At 37.7% G+C, this 24,122-nt stretch overlaps 1 protein-coding gene across 1 annotated transcript in view; it reads right to left on the bottom strand.

Moving 5' to 3' along the window:
- Nucleotides 1-2,596: 2,596 nt before the first annotated feature.
- Nucleotides 2,597-24,122, bottom strand: part of HFM1 (helicase for meiosis 1) — a 114,702-nt gene continuing 93,176 nt past the window's right edge. Inside the window, exons 33-39 of the mRNA XM_055587101.1 lie at nt 20,717-20,796; nt 19,590-19,720; nt 11,497-11,607; nt 10,064-10,154; nt 4,137-4,248; nt 3,892-4,043; nt 2,597-3,148 (exon numbers count right to left, since the gene is read on the bottom strand). Coding sequence (XP_055443076.1) covers nt 3,079-3,148; nt 3,892-4,043; nt 4,137-4,248; nt 10,064-10,154; nt 11,497-11,607; nt 19,590-19,720; nt 20,717-20,796 — 747 coding nt within the window. The 3' untranslated portion in view covers nt 2,597-3,078. The remainder of the gene's footprint in view (nt 3,149-3,891; nt 4,044-4,136; nt 4,249-10,063; nt 10,155-11,496; nt 11,608-19,589; nt 19,721-20,716; nt 20,797-24,122) is intronic.

Here is a 24,122-nt window from a genome sequence, read left to right as displayed (position 1 = left end):
ATATATGGATGTGAGAGTTGGATTGTGAAGAAAGCTGAGCGCTAGCAAAACAGACACCGATGTATAGAACGGTCTTATGGACTCTGAGAGAGAGGGAGAGGGTGGGAAGATTTGGGAGAATGGCATTGAAACATGTAAAATATCATGTATGAAACGAGTTGCCAGTCCAGGTTCGATGCACGATACTGGATGCTTGGGGCTGGTGCACTGGGACGACCCAGAGGGATGGAATGGGGAGGGAGGAGGGAGGAGGGTTCAGGATGGGGAACACATGTATACCTGTGGTGGATTCATTTTGATATTTGGCAAAACTAATACAATTATGTAAAGTTTAAAACATAAAAAAAAAAAAAAGCCAGAAATACAAAAAAAAAAAAAAAAAAAGAAAGCTGAGCACTGAAGAATTGATGCTTTTGAACTGTGGTGTTGGAGAAGACTCTTGCGAGTCCCTTGGACTGCAAGGAGATCCAACCAGTCCATTCTGAAGGAGATCAGCCCTGGGATTTCTTTGGAAAGAATGATGCTAAAGCTGAAACTCCAGTACTTTTGCCACCTCATGCGAAGAGTTGACTCATTGGAAAAGACTGATGCTGGGAGGGATTGGGGGCAGGAGGAGAAGGGGACGACAGAGGATGAGATGGCTGGATGGCATCACTGACTCAATGGACGTGAGTCTGAGTGAACTACTCCAGGAGTTGGTGATAGACAGGGAGGCCTGGCGTGCTGCGATTCATGGGGTAGCAAAGAGTCAGACACGACTGAGAGACTGAACTGAAGTGATACATAACAAGGTTTTGAATGACATATATTTAACATACACATAATTTTTCAGGTAAGCACTTGCTCAAATGGCAAATTACCCAAGTGTTTCTAAAATTGGCCTGATGATAGAAAATGACCTGGAGTGCTTCTTAAAACCATAGAACTCCTAGTTCTGTTCACTGGTGATTCTAAATTAGTTGCTCTGAGATGAAGTCTGCCAAGTTTCTGTACTTACTATATTATCCATCATTTCTTATGATGAGCAAAGTTTGGGAAACATCAGTTTGCGAGTAAAGTTCAAGCTTCTTATTTTAACATCTAAAGTCTTCCACAAAGTGACCTCAAGGTACAGATCAAACATCTACAACATTTACCTATGTTTATAATTATCTATTCATTATTCTTCCCTCGGAGCTTTGCTCAAACTGTCCCCTCTGCCTACAATGTCCTTCTCTCATGTATTTGCACATCAAAATCTTATTCATCTTTCAAAGCTCAGTTCAAATTTTTACCCCTATAAAGGTTTCCTTGACCCCATAGTCAGGATAATACTCTCTCTCTTACAGATTCCTATAGTTCTTTATTTTTAAAAATATTCTTTATTTACTTTGGTTGAGCTGGGTCTTCATTGCTTACGCAAGCTTTCTCTAGTTGCGGCTAGCAGGGGCTACTCTTCATTGTGGTGCGGGCATCTCACTGTGGTGGCTTCTCTTGGTGTGGAGCACAGGCTCTAGGTATACGGGCTTCAGTTGCAGCACATGGGCTCAGCAATTGGGGTGATCTGTCTCTAGAGTGCAGACTCAGTAATTGTGGTGCACAGGCTTAGCTGCTTCATGGCATGTGGAATCTTCCTGGACCAGATATTGAACCCGTGTTCTCTGTGTTGGCAGGTGGACCCCTTCCACTGTACCATCAGGGAATTCCAGAACTCCTATAGTTCTTTAAATCTCTATTGCAATGATTCTCAAAGTGTAGTCCCTGGAATAGCAGTATCAGCATCACTTGGGAATTTGTTAGAAGTGCAAATTCTAGGCCCCATGTCAGATCTATTGAGTCAGAAACTGGGTATGGTGCTCAGCAATCTGTTTTCAAAGAAGCTCTCTAGAATATTCCAACACATCCTGAAACTTGAGGTCCACTTCTCTAATGTATTCTGTATTTATTATTGTTATATTATAGGTCTTAACTTCTCTGCCAGAATGTAAAGCTCCATGACAGCAAAAGTAGTGTCTTCATCATTTGTATCCTTTGCACTACCAGGCATAGTACTTTTCACTTAGCAGATCACAGTAGGTCTTCTTAAATTAAACTGCTATTTCTTTAGTGTCAAAGTCTATGTATGCTAGATGAGCAGACTGCAGTGAACCAATTTTTCATTTTAATGGTGTTTAATAACCTTTAAAGGTTGTAGCATGATTGATTCAGATGCAGAAACACCAATTGTAAAGACGACTAAAATAAGGGCTGGTTGCTCTTACTTTTCAACAGAGACAAAGTCTTAAACTTGTTCTAAGTTTAATACATATGATGCCTCATAAATGTTTACTAATAACAGCCAACAACCTCATCTTCTTCTCTACTTCTCTTGTCTCTAAGGCTTTTATATCTGAAGAAAAATTCCTAAAACTTCTGAAGTAGCTTCAACTTCACACTGTATCTATAAATAAATTAGATAATAAACACTGCTTAGCGTGCCTATGATACTACTTATTAATAAAGAAATCTGAGAGATAACTCACTGGAAAATAATATCAAATAACTTTTGCTGTATTAAAAATCAACATAACAAAGTTAGAAATCACCACATTAAAAAACAAGTTAAAGGAAGACAGTCTACACTGATTAATGTTTCCTTTATTGTTGCTTGAAATGATATAAGAATGGTTCAGACAGCCACTGGATTCTTAAAAATCTTTAGTAAAAAAAAAATCTTTTAGTAAATTAATGGTGAAAAATTGATACAATAAATAGATTTACTGACCTACAAACATTTTGCCTTCACAGAATTTCTTCTTAAGAAAATATTAAATTGGTTCTGGTCTAAATCCAATTAATAACCAAATAGTTATTTCTAAATGAAGCTTAATTATCAGCTTATGAAACAAAGCCTCTGTAAAAGTGCTTTTCATGAAGTTACAATATTATGGGGGAAAAAATCAGTCCAAATATTTTGTTGCAAAAAAAGTCAACAAAGTTGGTCAAATCCAAGAATAGAAAATCTGAACAAGTATGAACTGCTTTTTAAAAATAAAAATCATGCTTTGTAAGGTGTCCTTATAATTTGTCTTATTAATATAAAAAGCATTTTTGTCTGTTTTAGAAAATACCATCAAATATGCCCAGAAAAGACTTTATTTCGTCAGCTTCATCATCAGGATGATACCTACTGGGGGGAAAAGCAAATGTAAAAGTTAACTATTTTTATAACACAGATTTATAATAAATAATGTACTAAATATATAAAATGGATAAACTTGAAGATTGCTGAGAGGTAATTTATCAAATGAACTTCAATATGCATAATCTTATAGGAAGTCTGGAGGAAATTAGAATTCATGAACTATGAAAGGTAGAGACAAGTATATTAGATAGATATTTCTTTAGACATATTGGAAAGTAGTGCCATTTAATCACTGTCAACAGGTCTCAAAACCTTGACTATTCAAGAGGGAGACGGAAACTGCTAAAGGTAACCATAAAATCGATCAGCAGTAGGGGCACTGATTAGACTTAACCTGACTTCTTCTTTGAACCTGTAGAATTATAACAGAACCTGGTGGCTGAAATACAACTAGAACATTAGAAAAATTAGCTGATCTCATTTCTCAAGTGACTTCATATTTCATATTATCAACATATTGTATTCAAATTAGTAAAAAAGTTTATCAATGTAATACAGTGTTTTAATTACTGGCATCAAATACATAGGTTCTCAAAAATTGAGATATTTGATATTTTGAATTATCTTAGGGAGCTTAGCTTACCAGAAGTCTAAAATTTTTACATCTTTAAGTAAATAAAACATTTAGGTTCTGATCCTTAAAATGAACCAAGGGAAAAGGAATGCTGAAATTCTTTGTAGAAAGCTTTCACTTGTATAGTCTTAAAATATTTTTAAAGAGTTCTTACCTGAAATCAATCTCCTTTTTACATTCATTTCTAATAAAGCAATCCACTTTCTCATTAAAATTTGAAGAGTTTGATATTTTTTCAGAGCGAGTAAAGTATAGCTTTTCAATCTCTGGTGACAGACTTTGTTGTTTTCTTTCTTGTAAATGGACCTATATTTTGAGGTTAAAAAAGTCAGCAACCATTGAAGGTTTAACTATTCAGGCAGTATTTAACAGAAAAAAGAGAGAAGTGTTTCTTCTTATAATACTTGCATTTCCAGATTGTTGAGGTAATTGTGTCATGGAGGATGCACCAAACTTGGACACAGCAGAATTTGATAAATAAATATCTGGCTTTTCATGTGATGAAACAAAACTAAAAATCAAAATGAATTACTTGGTCAATTATGGCATATAAAAGAAACAAACCATTCTAATTTAGATCAATAGCAATTCTTTGGAAAATATGATTAGCTTATCATATTCATCACCCATAAAATTGATGCTCTATTTTTTAGACTCATGGTGAAATTGGTGTCTCTTCTTTCTTTTTGACAAAAAAGCAATTTGTATATTACAAATTAAATACGAATACTACTTTTAAAGGCCTACAGAAACAATCATTCTTCAGTTTTCATTAGAATTGAGTCTTAATCATCTGTAATCAAGCAGTCCATAAATCTTCTCTAAATACCACTTGCTTAACTTTTAGTATCCTTTCCCTATTTTGGTCTCACTGTAGACAGACATCTCTAGTTATCTTCTCATGTGTAACTGTATATTAGTGTTCATCTTTAATCTTTTATATTAAATTCATTCATTAAAAAACATTCATGATTCACTACCATAAGCCAGATATTGCACTAGGAGCTAAGTATAAGCAGTAAACAAATCTTTAGGAGGTGATCATCTATAGAGGTGCAGACAATAAACAAACAGTAAACATAATTACAGACCCTGAAGTGATATGAAGGAAATGAACTGAATAATAATATAGTAGATAACAGTGTGGAGCACAAACCCCCTTTAAAAAGATGGTCATGGATGCCACTCTGAGGAGGTGACAATTTAAGCTGACACAGGCTAAAATGTGACAGTCATGCAAGGAGCCACAAATAGTAGATGGTGTAGGGACGAATCACACATATTGCTAGGACAGAATCTTTTTATCTCTTATAGCAAGGAATGGCAAGGAATTAAAACAGTAAAAACAGTATGAAAGGAAGAGCATGTGTCGCCTTTTCATCATAGACCCTCAGCGCTCACAGGCCTTCCCAGCAGCAACTTTTGGCACCAGTTTCTCAGAGGTTTCTTGATAGAACTCCATTTTAAACCCACCTATTTTCTGTTGGTCACTTTTAAACTCTTCCAAAATTATTTGTACTTTTCTAAAGTTGTGGTGCACAACACTGTTCATATGCCTTGTTACTTTCCTACTTTGATTTGCCTACTTTCTTTATACCCATGGCTTTGTTCCACTGTGATGCTTCTAATCTGTTTACTCTGTATGACTTAGAGTTAGAACCAATGAATGGAAATGATAAAAAGACAAATTTTAAAAGCTAGTGAATGACCTGAGAAATCCAAACATGAAACGAGCACTATAGAATGAATAAGCTCCTGGTCACTGGAATTGTCTTGGTGGAAACAGCATGATTACTTGCCGGTAATGTTGGATGGTTCCTTTCAACTCTGGAATTCTATGAAATCTATGATTCTGTGATGTTGATACTAATGTTCAGTAAAATGACTAAATAATAGCAAAATATCATATGACACTTACAAACTTAAAAATTTTTTTAAAGTAGGAGAAATAACTCTTTAGTAGAAAACTGAACCCTGAATAAAAAGTTACCAATATTTCTTCTCTGTGGGAAAGTTTTGGTTCTGGCTCTAACTTCTCTCCCTTAAGTTCTAATCAGGTACAACATACAAATGTATTTTACATTTCTACAAAGATACTTTACGTTGAACACTTCTAATATAATTTTTTTCAAATGTCTCATATGCTCTATATCCTTAAATAATATTTATGTCTACCCACTTGTCATTTATTCTTCCCTGTTCCTTTACTGTAATATTCTATCAATTTCTAAATCTACTCTTGAAATGACTCAAAAATCCAATTCTATCTCTCAGTTTCTATCACTTCTGCCCCAGTTGAGGACTTATCATAGTCTGCCTTTCTCATTGGACACTATGCTCCTGGTGGTCCTACCCTCTACAATTCATTCTACATATCACTGCTGGAATGGTATTTTTCTGATTGAATTATATAACCTTAATAGTTATAAGCTTAAATAGCCTTCAGTTCAGTTCAGTTCAGTCGCTCAGTCATGTCCTACTCTTTGCAACCCCATGAATCGCAGCATGCCAGGCCTCCCTGTCCATCACCAACTCCCGGAGTTCACTCAGACTCACATCCATTGAGTCAGTAATGCCATCCAGCCATCTCATCCTCTGTCGTCCCCTTCTCCTCCTGCCCCCAATCCCTCCCAGCATCAGAGTCTTTTCCAATGAGTCAACACTTCGCATGAGGTGGCCAAAGTACTGGAGTTTCAGCTTTAGCATCAGTCCTTCCAAAGAAATCCCAGGGCTGATCTCCTTCAGAATGGACTGGTTGGATCTCCTTGCAGTCCAGGGGACTCTCAAGAGTCTTTTCCAACACCACAGTTCAAAAGCATCAATTCTTCGGCGCTCAGCCTTCTTCACAGTCCAACTCTCACATCCATACACGACCACAGGAAAAACCATAGCCTTGACTAGACAGACCCTTGTTGGCAAAGTAATGTCTCTGCTTTTCAATATGCTGTCCAGGTTGGTCATAACTTTTCTTCCAAGGAGCAAGCATCTTTTAATTTCATGGCTGCAGTCACCATCTGCAGTGATTTTCGAGCCCAAAAATATAAAGTCTGACACTGTTTCCACTGTTTCTCCATCTATTTCCCATGAAGTGATGGGACCAGATGCCATGATCTTCGTTTTCTGAATGTTGAGCTTTAAGCCAACTTTTTCACTCTCTTCTTTCACCTTCATCAAGAGGCTTTTTAGTTCCTCTTCATTTTCTGCCATAAGGGTGGTGTCATCTGCATATCTGAGGTTATTGATATTTCTCCAGGCAATCTTGATTCCAGCTTGTGCTTCTTCCAGTCCAGCATTTCTCATGATGTACTCTGCATATAAGTTAAATAAGCAGGGTGACAATATACAGCCTTGACGTACTCCTTTTCCTATTTGGAACCAGTCTGTTGTTCCATGTCTAGTTCTAACTGTTGCTTCCTGACCTGCATACAAATATAGCTTAAATATCTTAGATGGTTCTTCACTGCCTACTATGGAGATCAGAACCCAGAGCCGGCTAGGCTACAATGGGTCTCTAAGCATTATTATTTTTTGGATAAAGGGTGCTGCAGATACTTTAAAAAATTAGTTGTCAAAATTTAAATGTCAGATGTCACATAAATTTTAGATTCTTAGCTTTTTTGAAAAATCACAAAATCTGACAACACTAGACTTAACAGTTCCTGCACTGCAACATCTGGTTAACTCTGAGCAGTGGTTATTCCCTTTAGAGGGGGCACTCTGCAGTTACCCTTGGTCCATCAGATCCGGAAGCAGTTTGGGTTTGTGAACTCTGACCTACTGGACACAGCACAGGTATCTAAATATGGTCCCTCACAGATCTCAGCAATCTCAGCCTTAATTCTGTGCCAACATTGACCCACTTTACTGACCCTTGAGCACCAGATGCCTTTTCAAACCTTATCCCTTTACATACACTCTTCTACCTGGAATGCATACAGTTCAGTTGCTCAGACATGTCTGACTCCTTGTGACCCCATGGACTGTAGCATGCCAGGCCTCCCTGTCCATCACCAACTCCAGGAGTTTATTCAAACTCATGTTCATTGAGTCAGTGATGCCATCCAACCATCTCATCCTCTGTCATCCCCTTCTCCTCCAGCCTTCAATTTTTCCCAGCATCAGGGTCTTTTCCAATGAGTCAGTTCTTTGCATCAGGTGGCCAAAGTACTGCAGTTTCAGCTTCAGCATCAGTCCTTCCAATGAATATTTGGACTGATTTCCTTTAGGATGGACTGGTTGGATCTCCTTGCAGTCCAAGGGACTCTCAAAAGCCTTCTCTAACACCACAGTTCAAATCATCAATTCTTTGGCACTCAGCTTTCTTTACGGTCCAACTCTCACATCCATACATGACCACTGGAAAAACCATAGCCTTGACTAGATAGACATTTGTTGGCAAAGTAATGTGTCTGCTTTTTAATGTGCTATCTAGGTTGGTCATAGCTTTTCTTCCAAGAAGCATCTTTTAATTTCATGGCTGCAGTCACCATGTGCAGTGATTTTGGAGCCCAAGAAAATAAAGTCTGACACTGTTTCCATTGTTTCCTGATCTATTTGCCATGAAGTGATGGGACTGGATGCCATTATCTTAGTTTTCTGAATGTTGAGCTTTAAGCCAACTTTTTCACTCTCTTCTTTCACCTTCATCAAGAGGCTCTTTAGTTCTTCACTTTCTGCCATAAGGGTGGTGTCATCTGCATATCTGAGGTTATTGATATTTCTCCCAGAAATCTTGATTCCAGTTTGTGCTTCACACAGCCCAGCGTTTCTCATGATGTACTCTGCATATAAGTTAAATAAGCAGGGTGACAATATTCAGCCCTGACATACTCCTTTCCTGATTTGGAACCAATCTGTTGTTCCATGTCCAGTTCTAACTGTTGATTCTTGACCTGCATACAGATTTCTCAGGAGGCAGGTCAGGTGGTCTGGTTTTCCCATCTCTCCCAGAATTTTCCAGTTTGTTTGTTCCCGACAGTCAAAGGTTTTGGCATAGTCAATACAGCAGAAATAGATGTTTTTCTGGAACTCTCTTGCTTTCTTGTTGATCCACTGGACGTTGGCAATTTGATCTCTGGTTCCCCTGCATTTTCTAAATTCAGCTTGAACCTCTGGAAGTTCACGGTTCACGTACTATTGAAGCCTCTCTTGGAGAATTTTGAGCATTATTTTGCAAGTGTGTGAGATGAGTGCAATTGTGTGGTAGTTTGAGCATTCTTTAGCATTGCCTTTCTTTGGATTGGAATGAAAACTGACCTTTTTCCAGTCCTGTGGCCACTGCTGAGTTTTCCAAATTTGCTGGCATACTGACTGCAGCACTCTAACAGCATCATCTTGTAGGATTTGAAATAGCTCAACTGGAATTCCATCACCTCCACTAGCTTTGTTCGTCTTCTTCTTTGTATTCTTGCCACATTTTTTTAATACCTTCTGCTGCTGTTAGGTCCCTACCATTTCTGTCCTTTATTGTGCCCATCTTTGCATGAATTGTTCCCTTGGTATCTAAAATTTTCTTGAAGCGATCTCTAGTCTTTCCCATTTTGTTGTTTTTCTCTAATTCTCTGCATTGATCACTGAGGAAGGCTTTCTTATCTCTCCTTGCTACTCTTTGGAACTCTGCATTCAAAGAGGTATAGCTTTCCTTTTCTCCTTTGCCTTTCACTTCTCTTCTTTTTTCAGCTATTAGTCTTTTCTTTTATACCTGTTAAACTCAGTTTTGCTTTTGTAATGTTTATTTTTGGCTGTGTCTGATCTTAGATGCAACACACAGGATCTTTGGGATCTATGTTGCAGCAGGTGAGATCTTTCCATTACAGCATGTGGGCTCAGAAGTTGCAGTGCATGAGCTTAGTTGCCCCACGGCATGTGGGATCTTAGTTCCCTAACTAGGGATCGAACCTGTGTTCCTTACACTGGAAGGCAGATTCTTAACCACTGAACCACCAGGGAAGTCCATCTCCCTGTCAAACTCTTATTCAGTTTTCACGTCTTGTGAAAAGTGAGGATTCCTCACCTCAGCCCCAGAGACCATGATTCAGTAAGTCTAGCATGGGGGCCCAGGAATGTGCATTTTTAATGTGTTCCCCTAGGAGTTGGACATAACTGAGTGACTAAGCACACACACACACACACACACACACATGGCAATTTTGATTTGTGTGGTCTGACAAGAGGACTTTGAGAAACACTGCTCTAAGATTAAGAGGGCTTAGCTTGGCTGATACCCTACTGCTTCTCTGCCATCTAATGACATGATCCTCCTCTCTACTTACATGTCATAAAAATATAAAGTCCTAAGTATTTGAAACCAAAGTTCTAAAACTTGCCTCTTAGACAATTCTCTTTGGAATTGGCCTTTTGATTCTTGGAATGGTAGCTTACTTTCCCCAGTACTTGAACTCAAAGTGTTTCCAAATCCTAGGTAAAGAGATAACATTTTTTTAAATAAAATACCAGGAAACAGAGGAATAAAGCTTTTCACAAGTTCTACAAGGACTCTCTCCAAAAAGACATGACCTGGTTAAAGAGAGAATGAAAAATTCTCAACAATTAAATTTACTGTACATATATAAAACAAAGGAGTGAAGTTAATGGAGTAAAACTACGTAACACATAGGTTAGCTTATTAGTCACTATATTAAAAGGCCCCCAAACCACTTTTATTCATTTACAAGCCATGTAAATGATCAAGTCAAAGTTATTCAATATTTTCAGTGATCTGCAAAGGGCTGATTTCCTGCTGTCAGCCATCCTGGGACAGAGTCTCTCCATCTTGCTATCTTGTCTTATACTTATCAAGGTTTTCACTTCTCTGTTTTAGTGAAATAGGCTGAATTTGCCAGTAGCTCAAAGGCCTAGTTCCATTATTTTTGGATTGTATATGATTTAAACACAATATCTAATACAGGAGAAACTAATCGTTTCCTCTTAATTATTTATACCAGAAAAGTCAATTCATGTATTATTTCTGCTAGAAATAATATTTTTATGTTGTTTACTAGCATATAAGAATATTTAAAAAAAATGGAATATTTTAAAATATAGCAGTTGTTTACATGTCCATCCTAAACTCCCTAACTATTGCTTCCCCCCATCCTCCTCCCTTCCCTTGCCAACCCCAGCAACCAGCAAGGACCTAGTGTATAGCACATGGAACTCTGCTCAATGTTATGTGGCAGCATGGATGGGACGGGAGTTTGGGGGAGAATGGTTACATGTATATGTATGGCCGAGGCCCTTCACTGTTCACCTGAAACTATCACAACATTGTTAATCAGCTATACCCCAATGCAAAATAAAAAGTTAAAAAAAGTGGAACATTTTTGTCTTTCAAAAACATTACCAGACCATGTGAAATCTTAAAATGTAGAGCAGGATAGTCTCTTTTATGAGGGAAAATTCAATAAATCTTAATTTGAATACAGCCTTTAGCAACAGAAGGGACAACAGAATAGAAAAAACTCATTCGCTATATCATCATTATGGAATAACCTTGACCTCTGTTCTAGGGATAGGAAATGTTATGTGTGAGAGGGCCACATTTTTAGTTTTGCTAAAAATTATAATCTGAATAAATCAAAGCTAATTAAGTACATGCACCAAAAAGGCAAATAAAATTAGTTTAAAAAACTTGACTGAAAAACATTCGAGGAATTTCTCATGAATTATTTCATTCTAAAATACATACATTTAAAATTAAATACATATAATACATATATAAAAAAATACATACAAATGAAATATATTTTATGCTATTTACCTGATGTTTTTGTCTTCTCAGTTTCAGCTGAAAAGCTAGTAATTTCTACTAAGTTTTCATCATCAAAGTCATCCCAAACTTCATTTCCCAATTCAAAGTTCACTTTCAAAACTTCTGAAAATGAGAAATTACTTTTAATCACATCTGTCAAATTCTAGTTTCCAGATGCATTAAGATTTCTGTTGAATAGAATTGTTTGAGGGGCTTTTTCACTTGAAGTTATAGAATAGGTCCATCAAGAAAAATCTGTCATGTGTTTGTAATTAAGTATGCTGCTGCTAAGTCATTTCAGTCGTGTCCAACTCTGTGCAACCCCATGGACTGCAGCCTACCAGGCTCCTCCGTCCATGGGATTTTCCAGGCAAGAACACTGGAGTGGGTTGCCATTGCCTTGTCCAATAAGTATCAGTTGAGTTCAGTTGCTCAGTCATGTCCGACTCTTTGCGACCCCATGAATCGCAGCACGCCAGGCCTCCCTGTTCATCACCAACTCCCAGAGTTCACTCAGACTCACATCCATCGAGTTAGAGATGCCATCCAGCCATCTCATCCTCAGTCGTCCCCTTCTCCTCCTGCCCCCAATCCCTCCCAGCATCACAGTCTTTTCCAATGAGTCAACACTTCGCATGAGGTGGCCAAAGTACTGGAGTTTCAGCTTCAGCATCATTCTTTCCAAAGAAATCCCAGGGCTGATCTCCTTCAGAATGGACTGGTTGGATCTCCTTGCAGTCCAAGGGACTCTCAAGAGTCTTCTCCAACACCACAGTTCAAAAGCATCAATTCTTCAGCGCTCAGCCTTCTTCACAGTCCAACTCTCACATTCCTACATGACCACAGGAAAAACCATAGCCTTGACTAGACGGACCTTTGTTGGCAAAGTAATGTCTCTGCTTTTGAATATGCTATCTAGGTTGGTCATAACTTTCCTTCCAAGGAGTAAGTGTCTTTTAATTTCATGGCTGCAGTCACCATCTGCAGTGATTTTGGAGCCCCCCCAAATAAAGTCTGACACTGTTTCCACTGTTTCTCCATCTATTTCCCATGAAGTGATGGGACCAGATGCCATGATCTTCGTTTTCTGAATGTTGAGCTTTAAGCCAACTTTTTCACTCTCCTCTTTCACTTTCATCAACAGGCTTTTTAGTTCCTCTTCACTTCCTGCCATAAGGGTGGTGTCATCTGCATATCTGAGGTTATTGATATTTCTCCCGGCAATCTTGATCCAGCTTGTGTTTCTTCCAGTCCAGCGTTTCTCATGATGTACTCTGCATATAAGTTAAATAAGCAGGGTGACAATATACAGCCTTGACGTACTCCTTTTCCTATTTGGAACCAGTCTGTTGTTCCATGTTCAGTTCTAACTGTTGCTTCCTGACCTGCATACAGATTTCTCAAGAGGCAGGTCAGGTGGTCTGGTATTCCCATCTCTTTCAGAATTTTCCACAGTTTATTGTGATCCACACAAAGGCTTTGGCATAGTCAATAAAGCAGAAATAGATGTTTTTCTGGAACTCTCTTGCTTTTTCCATGATCCAGCAGATGTTGGCAATTTGATCTCTGGTTCCTCTGCCTTTTCTAAAACCAGCTTGAACATCAGGAAGTTCACGGTTCACGTATTGCTGAAGCCTGGTTTGGAGAATTTTGAGCATTACTTTACTAGCACGTGAGATGAGTGCAATTGTGCGGTAGTTTGAGCATTCTTTGGCATTGCCTTTCTTTGGGATTGGAATGAAAACTGACCTTTTCCAGTCCTGTGGCCACTGCTGAGTTTTCCAAATTTGCTGGCATATTGAGTGCAGCACTTTCACAGCATCATCTTTCAGGATTTGGAATAGCTCCACTGGAATTCCATCACCTCCACTAGCTTTGTTCGTAGTGATGCTTTCTAAGGCCCACTTGACTTCACATTCCAGGATGTCTGGCTCTAGATGAGTAATCACACCATTGTGATTATCTGGGTCGTGAAGATCTTTTTTGTACAGTTCTTCTGTGTATTCTTGCCACCTCTTCTTAATATCTTCTGCTTCTGTTAGGTCCATACCATTTCTGTCCTTTATCGAGCCCATCTTTGCATGAAATATTTCCTTGGTATCTCTAATTTTCTTGAAGAGAGTAAGTATAGGTACTTACTGTCTTTAAGAAGAGAAGTAAGTAAGTATAGGTACTTTTAAAACCATAAGCATCATTATCTATTGACATATGAAACACATTTTTCAACTTTAATTCACATTTTTCAACATTTTAAACAGAGGTCTTGTGTAGTAGTTTTCTAAAGCACTGGGGTCAAGCAGTATTGAGTACTGTAGTCAACCAGTTTTATTTACATTACATGTAGTGATTGATTACTACACTAAATTTAATTTTCAAGATATTTTTCTAGATAAAATTAATTTTCCCTCTTAATTCCTGCGTAAGAATAATCTTATTCCAAGATTGGATTGTAATAGCTTCTAAAATGGGCTTCCTATCCCATCTCCTTTCCTTACAAGTAGTTAATTTTGAGTATTGCTATGAAAATATATCTTTATTTTTCTCCTGCTAAAATATCCTCAGTGTTATCCACTGTATATGACCTGGGTTTAGAGCCAGACTACCCATTGTATGTAGCCTGAGTTAAAGTCAGACTACCCAGGTGAAAATTCCACCTCTCTGATTTACTGGTTGGATGATATTAGACAAGTAATTTAAACTCTGAGCCTAGTTTTCTCTTCTGCAGAACAGGGATAATAGTACCTAACACATATGATTATTATGGAAACTAAATGTCTTTACCTGTGCAGTTTTACACAGTAGTGTGTTAATAAATAGTAATAATTTGTTTCTCCAAAAAATCTTGTGCATATATATGTATTATATGTATTTATTATATGTAAAGGATGTGTGATTGCAGCCATGAAATTAAAAAACGCTTGCTCTTTGGAGGGAAAGTTATGACCAAATAGATGGCATATTGAAAAGCAGAGATATTACTTTGCCAAAAAAGGTCTGTCTAGTTAAGGCTATGGTTTTTCCAGTAGTCATGTATGGATGTGAGAGTTGGACTATAAAGAAAGCTGAGCGCCAAAGAATTGATGCTTTTGAACTGTGGTGTTGGAGAAGACTCTTGAGAGTCCCTTGGACTGCATGGAGATCCAACCAGTCCATCCTAAAGGAGGTCAGTCCTGGGTGTTCATTGGAGGGACTGATGTTGAAGCTGAAACTCCAATACTTTGGCCACTTGATGCGGAGAGCTGACTCATTTGAAAAGACTCTGATGCTGGGAAAGATTGAGGGCAGGAAGAGAAGGGGACGACAGTGGGTGAGATGGTTAGATGGCATCACCGACACAATGGACATGGGTTTGTGTGGACTCCGGGAGTTGGTGATGGACAGGGAGGCCTGGGGTGCTGTGGTTCATGGGGTTGCAAAGAGTCAGACACGACTGAGCAACTGAACTGAACTGAACTGAAAGGATGTGTAGCACACAATTTACACATGATAAAATACATAGCACGCTCAATTGTAAATTCCACACATCTAATTGATTATCACCGAATGTTTCCCTTGAATTTTGCCAAACTCTTGTTCTGTATCAACATATGGTTGCAATTGATAAATGTAGTTCTCACATTCATTTGTCAATTCAAATGTTGGTTGATATTTTTGTTGACTTTAATAAAAGTTGGAGAAGGAAATGGCAACCCACTCCAGTATTCTTGCCTGGAAAATCCCATGGACGGAGAAGCCTGGTAGGCTACAGTCCATGGGGTTGCAAAGAGTCGGACATGACTGAGCGACTTCATTTTCTTTCTTTAATAAAAGTAAAACAACAAAGACATGTTGGAACTTCATTCATTCAACCAAAGACTTAAGCAACTTCTTTGCTGAATTAGATAATAATTTTCCAATGCTAGAAGAATATTCTTTCAATTTTCCATGCTATCCACAATGTAAGGGCTACAGACATGACACTGACAAACCTAACTTCTAACATTTTCTCCATCACTTTCTTAAGTATAAACAATAAGTCAAGCCATGATTTGTATTGTTTGCTGACTTCTACGATGTAAAGATTCGCACTATGTGTCACACTGGTAGCTTGATTTCAAGCTACCAGTGTGACACAACTGAATGCAAAGTTGGGAAGAAATGCACAATAGCACCTCTTCATGAAGTATTTCCATCGTATAGATACAAATACAGATGTAAATCTCATGTGTTAGTGTTAGTCACTCAGTCGTGTCCAACTCTTTGTGACCCCATGGACTGTAGCCTATCATGTTCCTCTGTCCATGGAATTCTCCAGGCAAGAATACTGGAGTGGGTTGCCATTTCCTTCTCCAGGGGATCTTCCCAAGCCAGGGATCGAACATGGTCCTCCTGCACTGCAGGCAGACTTTACCCACTGAGCCACCAGGAATACAGATAATAGTAAAATGTAAATAGTAAATGTAAAAAAATAGTAAAGTAGAATAATGAGGAAATGGTTAGTTTTTAATATTTACAGTCTTAGTTTTTAATATAATTTATTTAATTGAAACTTTATATAATTAAACTTTAATAATGCCTGAAAGAATCCCCTTATACTCTCACAAGCTGGTATAAGCTCACTCCAGTAAAATTTTTCTTCACTTTAAATAACCTCTACACTATCCAAAACTTTCTCTATGCTTTCACTCCACCTCCAACTCCAGTTCACATTATTCTACTTTTGTACCTTGATAACACGAGAGAAATATCAATAACCTCAGATATGCAAATGACACCACACTTACGGCAGGAAGTGAAGAGGAACTAAAAAGCCTCTTGATGAAAGTGAAAGAGGAGAGTGAAAAAGCTGGCTTAAAGCTCAACATTCAGAAAATGAAGATCATGGCATCTGGTCCCATCACTTCATGGGAAATAGATGGGGAAACAGTGTCAGACTTTATCTTTTTGGACTCCAAAATCACTGCAGATGGTGACTGCAGCCATGAAATTAAAAGACACTTACTCCTTGGAAGAAAAGTTATGACCAACCTAGATAGCATATTCAAAAGCAGAGACATTACTTTGCCAACAAAGTTTCGTCTAGTCAAGACTATGGTTTTTCCTGTGGTCATGTATGGATGCGAGAGTTGGACTGTGAAGAAAGCTGAGCACTGAAGAATTGATGCTTTTGAACTGTGGTGTTGGAGAAGACTCTTGAGAGTCCCTTGGACTGCAAGGAGATCCAACCAGTCCATTCTGAAGGAGATCAGCCCTGGGATTTCTTTGGAGGGAATGATGCTAAAGCTGAAACTCCAATACTTTGGCCACCTCATGCTAAGAGTTGACTCATTAAAAAAGACTCGGATGCTGGGAGAGATTGGGGGCAGGAGGAAAAGGGGATGACAGAGGATGAGATGGCTGGATGGCATCACTGACTCGATGGACGTGAGTTTGAGTGAACTTTGGGAGATGGTGATGGACAGGGAGGCCTGGCATGCTGCGATTCATGGGGTCGCAAAGAGTCGGACATGACTGAGCGACTGAACTGAACTGAACTGAACACATACGTATCTATGTTGTACAACGAGAAGTAGGTACAAAGTGCAATGGAAATATAGAGAAAAGGACCATCTGGCTAGATGGGCTGCTGCTGTTCAGTTGCTAAGTCATGTCCAATTCTTTTGTGACTCCATGGACTGTCACCCACCAGGCTCCTTTGTCCATGGCATTTCCTAGGCAAGAATACTGGAGTGGGTTGCCTGCTATTTCCTTTTCCAGGGGATCTTCCTGACCCAGGGACCGAACCCAATTTTCCTTCTTGGCAGGCAGATTCTTTACTACCTGAGTAGCCCTGGCTTGATGGGGACTGGCAGCTAAAGAAGGAAGAGACTTGAGCATATTTGTATGCTGGAAAGCAAGAGATCATAGCAAGAAGATATTGAAAATAAGGGAGACAGCTAGTCTCCAAAGTTCCAGGGGAGGCAGAACTGGAAAAATTAAGATTACAGATGAAAGGCTAAACTTTAAATAGAAGAAAAGATAATTCTTTTTTTTAAAACAGTTAAGGATGAGTACAGAAACAGAAAAATATATAGTTGTGGGGTGGAAAGTTGAAAGAGTTCATATATTATAGGTTTGATTTTCAATTCTCCACTGATAACTAAAAGTCAATTTCATTTTATAGAAATGGTATTGCTTGGGAATCAAGAGATATGGAATCTATTTCTAGCCTTGTCATTAATTAGATATGTGATTTTGGACAAGTCATTTAATCTCTTTGAGTCTTGGCTTCTTTCACTGTAAAATGAGAGTTGCACAAAGGTCCCTTACAATTTAAATTGTACAATTCAACATGCTTTCTCATAAAATTTCTAAAATCTTTTCTTCTTCTCTTCTTGAACATGGAATACAGATGATAAAAAATGCCATGTTTTTCTTAAAACAGTCTTAAGAGCAATATTTGAATACATTTAAAATATGTTTTGCCACTAAAGACTAATGTGTAAAAAGTATAATGAATATACTCATTTACTATTAATAATAGTACCAGATACTATACTAAGAGCTTTACATACATTATCTCATTTAATCCTAAAATTCCTAAAATATAACCAGATGATGGAATTGAGACAAACTGGGTAAGTTTTGAAAAGTCACTCAACTACTAAATGAGCTAGGATTTGAACCTAGACAGATTATTTCTATATCCTGCAAGTTTAATTACTATATTATACAACTTCTTTAAAAAAATGGGGGAGGTGTTCAGTAAAAGATGGGTATAGTTATTATTGGGGTTTAAAGTATTTAGATGAGACTTTTATATCATAATAAAAATAACATTTGGAATGGCGGGTGGGAAAGAAATAGAAGTAGAAAAACTATTTAAAGACAACATGAAAGTAATCAGAGGGAAGGATAAACTCTGGTATGGAGAAGGGCAGGGGATAGAGTAGCTATACAAGGAGTAAGTTAGAGGGCTATAGGTTGAAGAGAGATAAAGATAAGAGGGCTAACAATCTTACACTTTGTATCCATGTTGTAATGATATTTTTCAGGCTTTCAACAAACTGGATAAATGCTCTGATATTCTAGGTGAGGTTAGGGGATTTTTTTTATTTGATATTGGGTCTAATGAGTGCCACAGTGTCATAAGGGGTGGTGGGTACTCAAGTCCTTGCCTACTTCAGATCTTAAATTATGGCTAATGACAGCAATAGAGTGAAAGAATAAAAGAAAGCGTGGCAATAGAAGTAAAAAACAATACACATAAGAAATTGTTTTCAGAAAACCCCAAGCTTACCATTTCTATGTACAGGTACTTGAATAAACAACTTTATGGCCAGAATTATTTCTTACATGTTTTAACAGACTGGCTATTGGTACCATGACCCAAAGAAATGGTACTAGTAACAGCAGGATAAGGACTAAGGAGGAACCAGGCTCAACACTGAAGAATTTATATGTATTATTTCATTAATTTAATGACAGACACAGATATAAAGCAAATCTATATTACAAATGAGTTATATCCCATAAACTGGGTTATATTCTCACATTATCATAGAGACTGTAAAAATCATAGTTTTAAGATCTACAGAGATATTAAAGTCACTAAATTTTCTATTCTTTAATTTTAAAGATAAGATTAAGCTCAAAAGAGGTTAAATAATTTTACCAAGGTCACACAGCTATTTTGTAAAATGAAACTAATTTTATAAACAAAAAAATTATTTCAAATAATTCTAAAGACACATAAAAGTAACAGTTTGGTATTTTAATACTTTAAATGTTCAAAGAGCCCTTATATTCTCAGCTTTTCCTCATATTATCTTTTTAAATTAATTAATTTATTTTAATTGGAGGCTAATTACTTTACAATATTGTGATGGTTTTTGCCATACATTGACATGAATCAAATAGTCAATGCTATGTAGGAAAAGATTCTAAAAATCTGTGACAGACACAGAAAGACCATCTGAAATAACAGACCCAAGAATTTGAAACTGGTTCAATAACTGAAGAGAAAAATGTTGACGTTAGTAATGATAATACTTTTAGATGTTGGTTTTTCAATAACATTGCTTGTCAGTCCAAAGTAGTGATAAATCATATTCTCTCTCAAGTCAATATCAACAGTAATTTACCTTTGTCTTGATATGCAGATTTACCTGTGTCTTGATATGCAGATGATTGTTGTTGTTGACTTTTTGTATAGATCTCATGCTGATCCCTCTGCTCCATTACAGGCAATTCAGGTGTGTTTAAATATTCTGACCTTTATAAAGATAAATAAAACCATGAAAATGTTAAAGAAAATATTACAATTAATCTGACTTTGAAAACTACTTATTCATATAAGTGAGAAAAAAATTGGTTAATCTACTCAGTACTTCTATGATTAACTGTGCTAGCTTGAGTAGTAAAGGGTTAAAAAAATTTCTGTTTAATGGAAGTGACAACTACTTAGGTCATGTAGTCATTTTCACATGTCCCCATAGATTCCTGATATCTGTGTGTAGCCTTAAAAATTTATTGCTAATGCTTCTTTCAGTTAGATAACAAAAGCTAGGATCTCTAGAAGTACTGTTGGCATCTATTCTGATTGGTCAGTGGCTGTTCTGTACTGACTGTTAAGCATATTAAATGTCATCCCAGCATATGGAATGCCCTTATCCGGAAGGGAAATTACATATACTGTATTTTTCAGGCATCATAATATAGGAAAAGAATGCTGAGTTCTCATCTAGAGCCCTCTGCTTACTAGGAATATGAGTTTTGGTTATTTCATCCATATAATGAGATAAAAATACCTTGATTTATAAGCCAGGTTGTTGCTAAGGTCAAAAGAAATAATGCATAAAAGCTCAATTTTTAAGTTATAAAGTATTTTATAAATCTGAGATATTATTAATATAGAGTGGGCCCTAAACAGAAAAGACTGGACTTAAAACACTAACATGATTTCCCCTTTTAAAGTATACTCTTGTCACCTGTTAAGTTTATAACCTGAGGGCATGACACATAGGATGACTAGTTTTTCCAAGAAAGAGATGATTTGATCTATGTTAAAAGTATACTATAACTACAGAGTTCTAAAAAAACCTGGGGGTACAAAAGATAAAACTCTTATGATGTCATTACCTCATTATAGAACTAACTAATTACTATGATTTAAAGGTAGCCAGTAACAATCTTTCTCTGAGTAGATGATTATTTGGAGAAACAGTTTATGATGAATAGTTTACCTCAGATATTAACATTATATTTGTACCTTGCTATACTGGGAAGAGAAGGTTTTGGAGCAAAACCAAAGTCCTTAAGGTCCACATTTGGAGATTTATTCATCTGCATCTATTAATGAAAAATAATAAGTTCAACTATCAATTTCACATCAATACCTTTTAACAAATGAGACAAACAGCAAAATTCCTGCTGACACATATAGTCCCAAAACCAACAAATTATAAGAAACACAGGCTAATTCTCAATTCAAATCTCCTTCTCAGGCCCTTCTTAAATGCCGGTATTCTTCATGCTTCTTCTTCACTAGGACATCTTCTCTTTTCACTCTACACATTCTCAAAGATCTCATTTCTTCCCATGGCTTCAGTTACCATCTACACATGAATGACTCTCAAATCTGTAGCTCTCTGTAGATTTGAGCTCAGTTCTCTTTCTTAATTTTCTAGTTCAGCTCTCTCCTGACTTTCAAACAGCTATATCCAACTGTTCATAGAGCATCTTTACCTAGACATCTTGTAGGCCTCAAAATTCAGTATTTGTCAAATGAACTTATCATGTCTCTATTCCTCCAAACTTGCTTTCCCTTTAGAGTTTTTACCCTAGTGAGGCCCCACTTTTTCCCCAATTGCTCAAGCCAGAAAGTGAAAGTGAAGTCACTCAGTCGTATCCAACTCTTTGTAGCCCACCTGGCTCCTCCATCCATGGGATTCTCCATGCAAGAATACTGGAGTGGGTTGCCATTTCCTTCTCCAGGGCATCTTCCTGACCCAGGGATCAAACTCAGGTCTCCCACATTGCAGGCAGACTCTTTACCGTCTGAGTCACCAGGGAATCCCAGAAGGCTGGGCATCATCTTTAACAATTCTTTCTACTTCACCTCTCATAAGCAATTAAGTACCAAGGTAGCTGATTCTACCTCTGAAAAATATTTTAAACCCAGCCACTTCTCTCCATTGCAACTGCCACTACATGAGACTAGGCCATTGTCTTGCCTGGATTACTATAAAACCTCCTAAATGAATCCTTACGCTCTTTTTCTATTATCTCTAATCCATTCTCTACATTGCATCCAGAGTGAACTTTACAAAACAGCCACTGATTAAAGTCCTTTAGTGATTTCCCTTTCAGGATAAAGTCCAAATCTTTAAAATAGCAAAATTGTTTTCATGATCGAGATCCTACTTACATTTCTTCACCCTTATCTGTCTCCACCCTTCTACTTGTACATGAACTCCAGATATACTGCATTACTTCAGTTTTTAAAAAGATCTGTATCTCTTTCTCTGCCCTGGGCCACTGCATATTCTCTACATCTGAAATAATTTTCTAACCCTCTTCACCACCACTCTAGTATTCACCTCTCTCCATACTTGGCTTATGCCTATATATCCTTTCAGGTCTTAGTCATGTTTATCAGGAATCCTTTCCTGGCCTATTGAAAATGGAGTGAGTGTACTTTCTATATAAGTTCAAGTTATCTTACACTTCGGTCACAGAATCACTCATCACACTGTGTTGAAAAAACCTACAGGATGGGGAACACATGTATACCTGTGGCAGATTCATTTTGATATTTGGCAAAACTAATACAGTTATGTAAAGTTTAAAAATAAAAAAAAATAAAAAAAAAAAAGAAACACACACAAAAAAAATTAAAAAAATAAAAAAATAAAAAAAAAAAAGAAAAAACCTACTTACTTATTTGTATCCTTCACTCAACTGTAAGCTCTATGAGGACTGAGACTAAAACTCTCTTATCATTGTATCTTCCACATCTACTATAGTGCTTGGCACATTCTTGGTGTTCAATGAATATGAAAAGGAAGGAAGGAAGGAATGATGTGGAATAAATATGAAAAAAAAAAGAAGGAAAAACTTGGGATACTAAAAAATAATTGTCTCAGAAAAGGTGGTTGCCATTTCAAACTGCAAACCTCTCCATGTTTCCCAATAGTCTCCATATTTTAGCCTGATGACTCAGAATCTTCTTTTTATAAAAAATACCCTAGAAAAGAAACCAGCCAATCCTGTAGGACATCAACCCTGAATATTCATTGGCAAAACTGATGCTGAAGCTGAAGCTCCAATACTTTGGCCACCTGATGTGAAGAGCTGACTCACTGGAAAAGACCCTGATGTTGGAAAGAGTGAGGGCAGAAGGAGAAGGGAGAGACAGAGGATGAGATGGTTGGATGGCATCACCGACTCAACAGACCAGAGTTTGAGCAAACTCTGGGAGATAGTGAAGGACAGGGAAGCCTGGTGTGCTGCAGTCTATGGGGTCTCAAAGAGTTAAGACACAACTTAGAGCTGAACAACAACAGAAAAGAAACAGGGGCTCTGTCATTTTCTTGGCTCTGTTCTGTTCTGTTCTGTGAAGGTGAAGTTGCTCAGTCGTATCTGACTCTCTGCGACCCCGTGGACTGTAGCCTACCAGGCTTCTCCATCTATGGGATTTTCCAGGCAAGAATACTGGAGTGGTTTACCATTTCCTTCTCCAGGGGATCTTCCCAACCCAGGGATTGAACCCGGGTCTCCCGCATTGGAGGCAGACGCTTTAACCTCTGAGCCACCAGCTTGATCAGTTATTTTGCCCTGGATATGATGACCAAGGCTTAGAGTTAGTTTGCTAGTGACTTATCAACCAGAAGGAATTCCCATTCCTTCATCACTTGAAAGGGAGACTCAGTACTCATCTAGAAGAGTGATGATGAGTCACTCTTGTAAGTCATAATTAAAATCGGCTTTAGATTTTCTGGTGGCTCAAAGGTTAAAGCATCTGCCTGCAATGTGGGAGACCTGGGTTCGATCCCTGGGTTGGGAAGATCCCCTGGAGAAGGAAATGGCAACTGACTCCAATATTCTTGCCTGGTGAATCCCATGGACGGAGGAGCCTGGTGGGCTACAGTCCACGGGGTCACAAAGAATCGGACACGACTGAGCGACTTCACTTCACTTCACTTCACTTAGATTTTACAGCCCAGTCCACCACAGATGCAGCCAGGAAAAGGCAAGAGGATCTAGTTTCAATTGCTGAACCAAAGCAAGCTACATACCCCTCTCCATTTCCCTCTCTCCAGTTTAAAAAATAAAGAAAAAAAAGGCTAATGAAGGAAAGGTTTGTATAACTATGCTCCAAACATGGATTTATAGATTAATTATTAAAAATTACAGTATCTTTCCCTATGGGCTTCCCTGATAGCTCAATCAGTAACGAATCTGCCTGCTATGCAGGAGACCCCGGTTCAATTCCTGGGTCAGGAAGATCTGCTGGAAAAGGGATAGGCTACCTATTCATGACTGAGTCAGACATTTTCTTCACACTTTTCCTATAGAAACCATACTATGAATAAAAGTCATATTACTAGTCAAGCCTTTATGTAACTCTAAAGTACTTCTATGGATATCTATCAAATTGATACACAGCCTGGTAG

This window comes from Bubalus kerabau, chromosome 6 (genome assembly GCF_029407905.1).
Source record: "Bubalus kerabau isolate K-KA32 ecotype Philippines breed swamp buffalo chromosome 6, PCC_UOA_SB_1v2, whole genome shotgun sequence".
Lineage (NCBI taxonomy): Eukaryota > Metazoa > Chordata > Mammalia > Artiodactyla > Bovidae > Bubalus > Bubalus kerabau.
The sequence above is the reverse complement of the archived record's forward strand: the minus strand, read 5'-3'. Positions and strand labels throughout refer to the sequence as shown.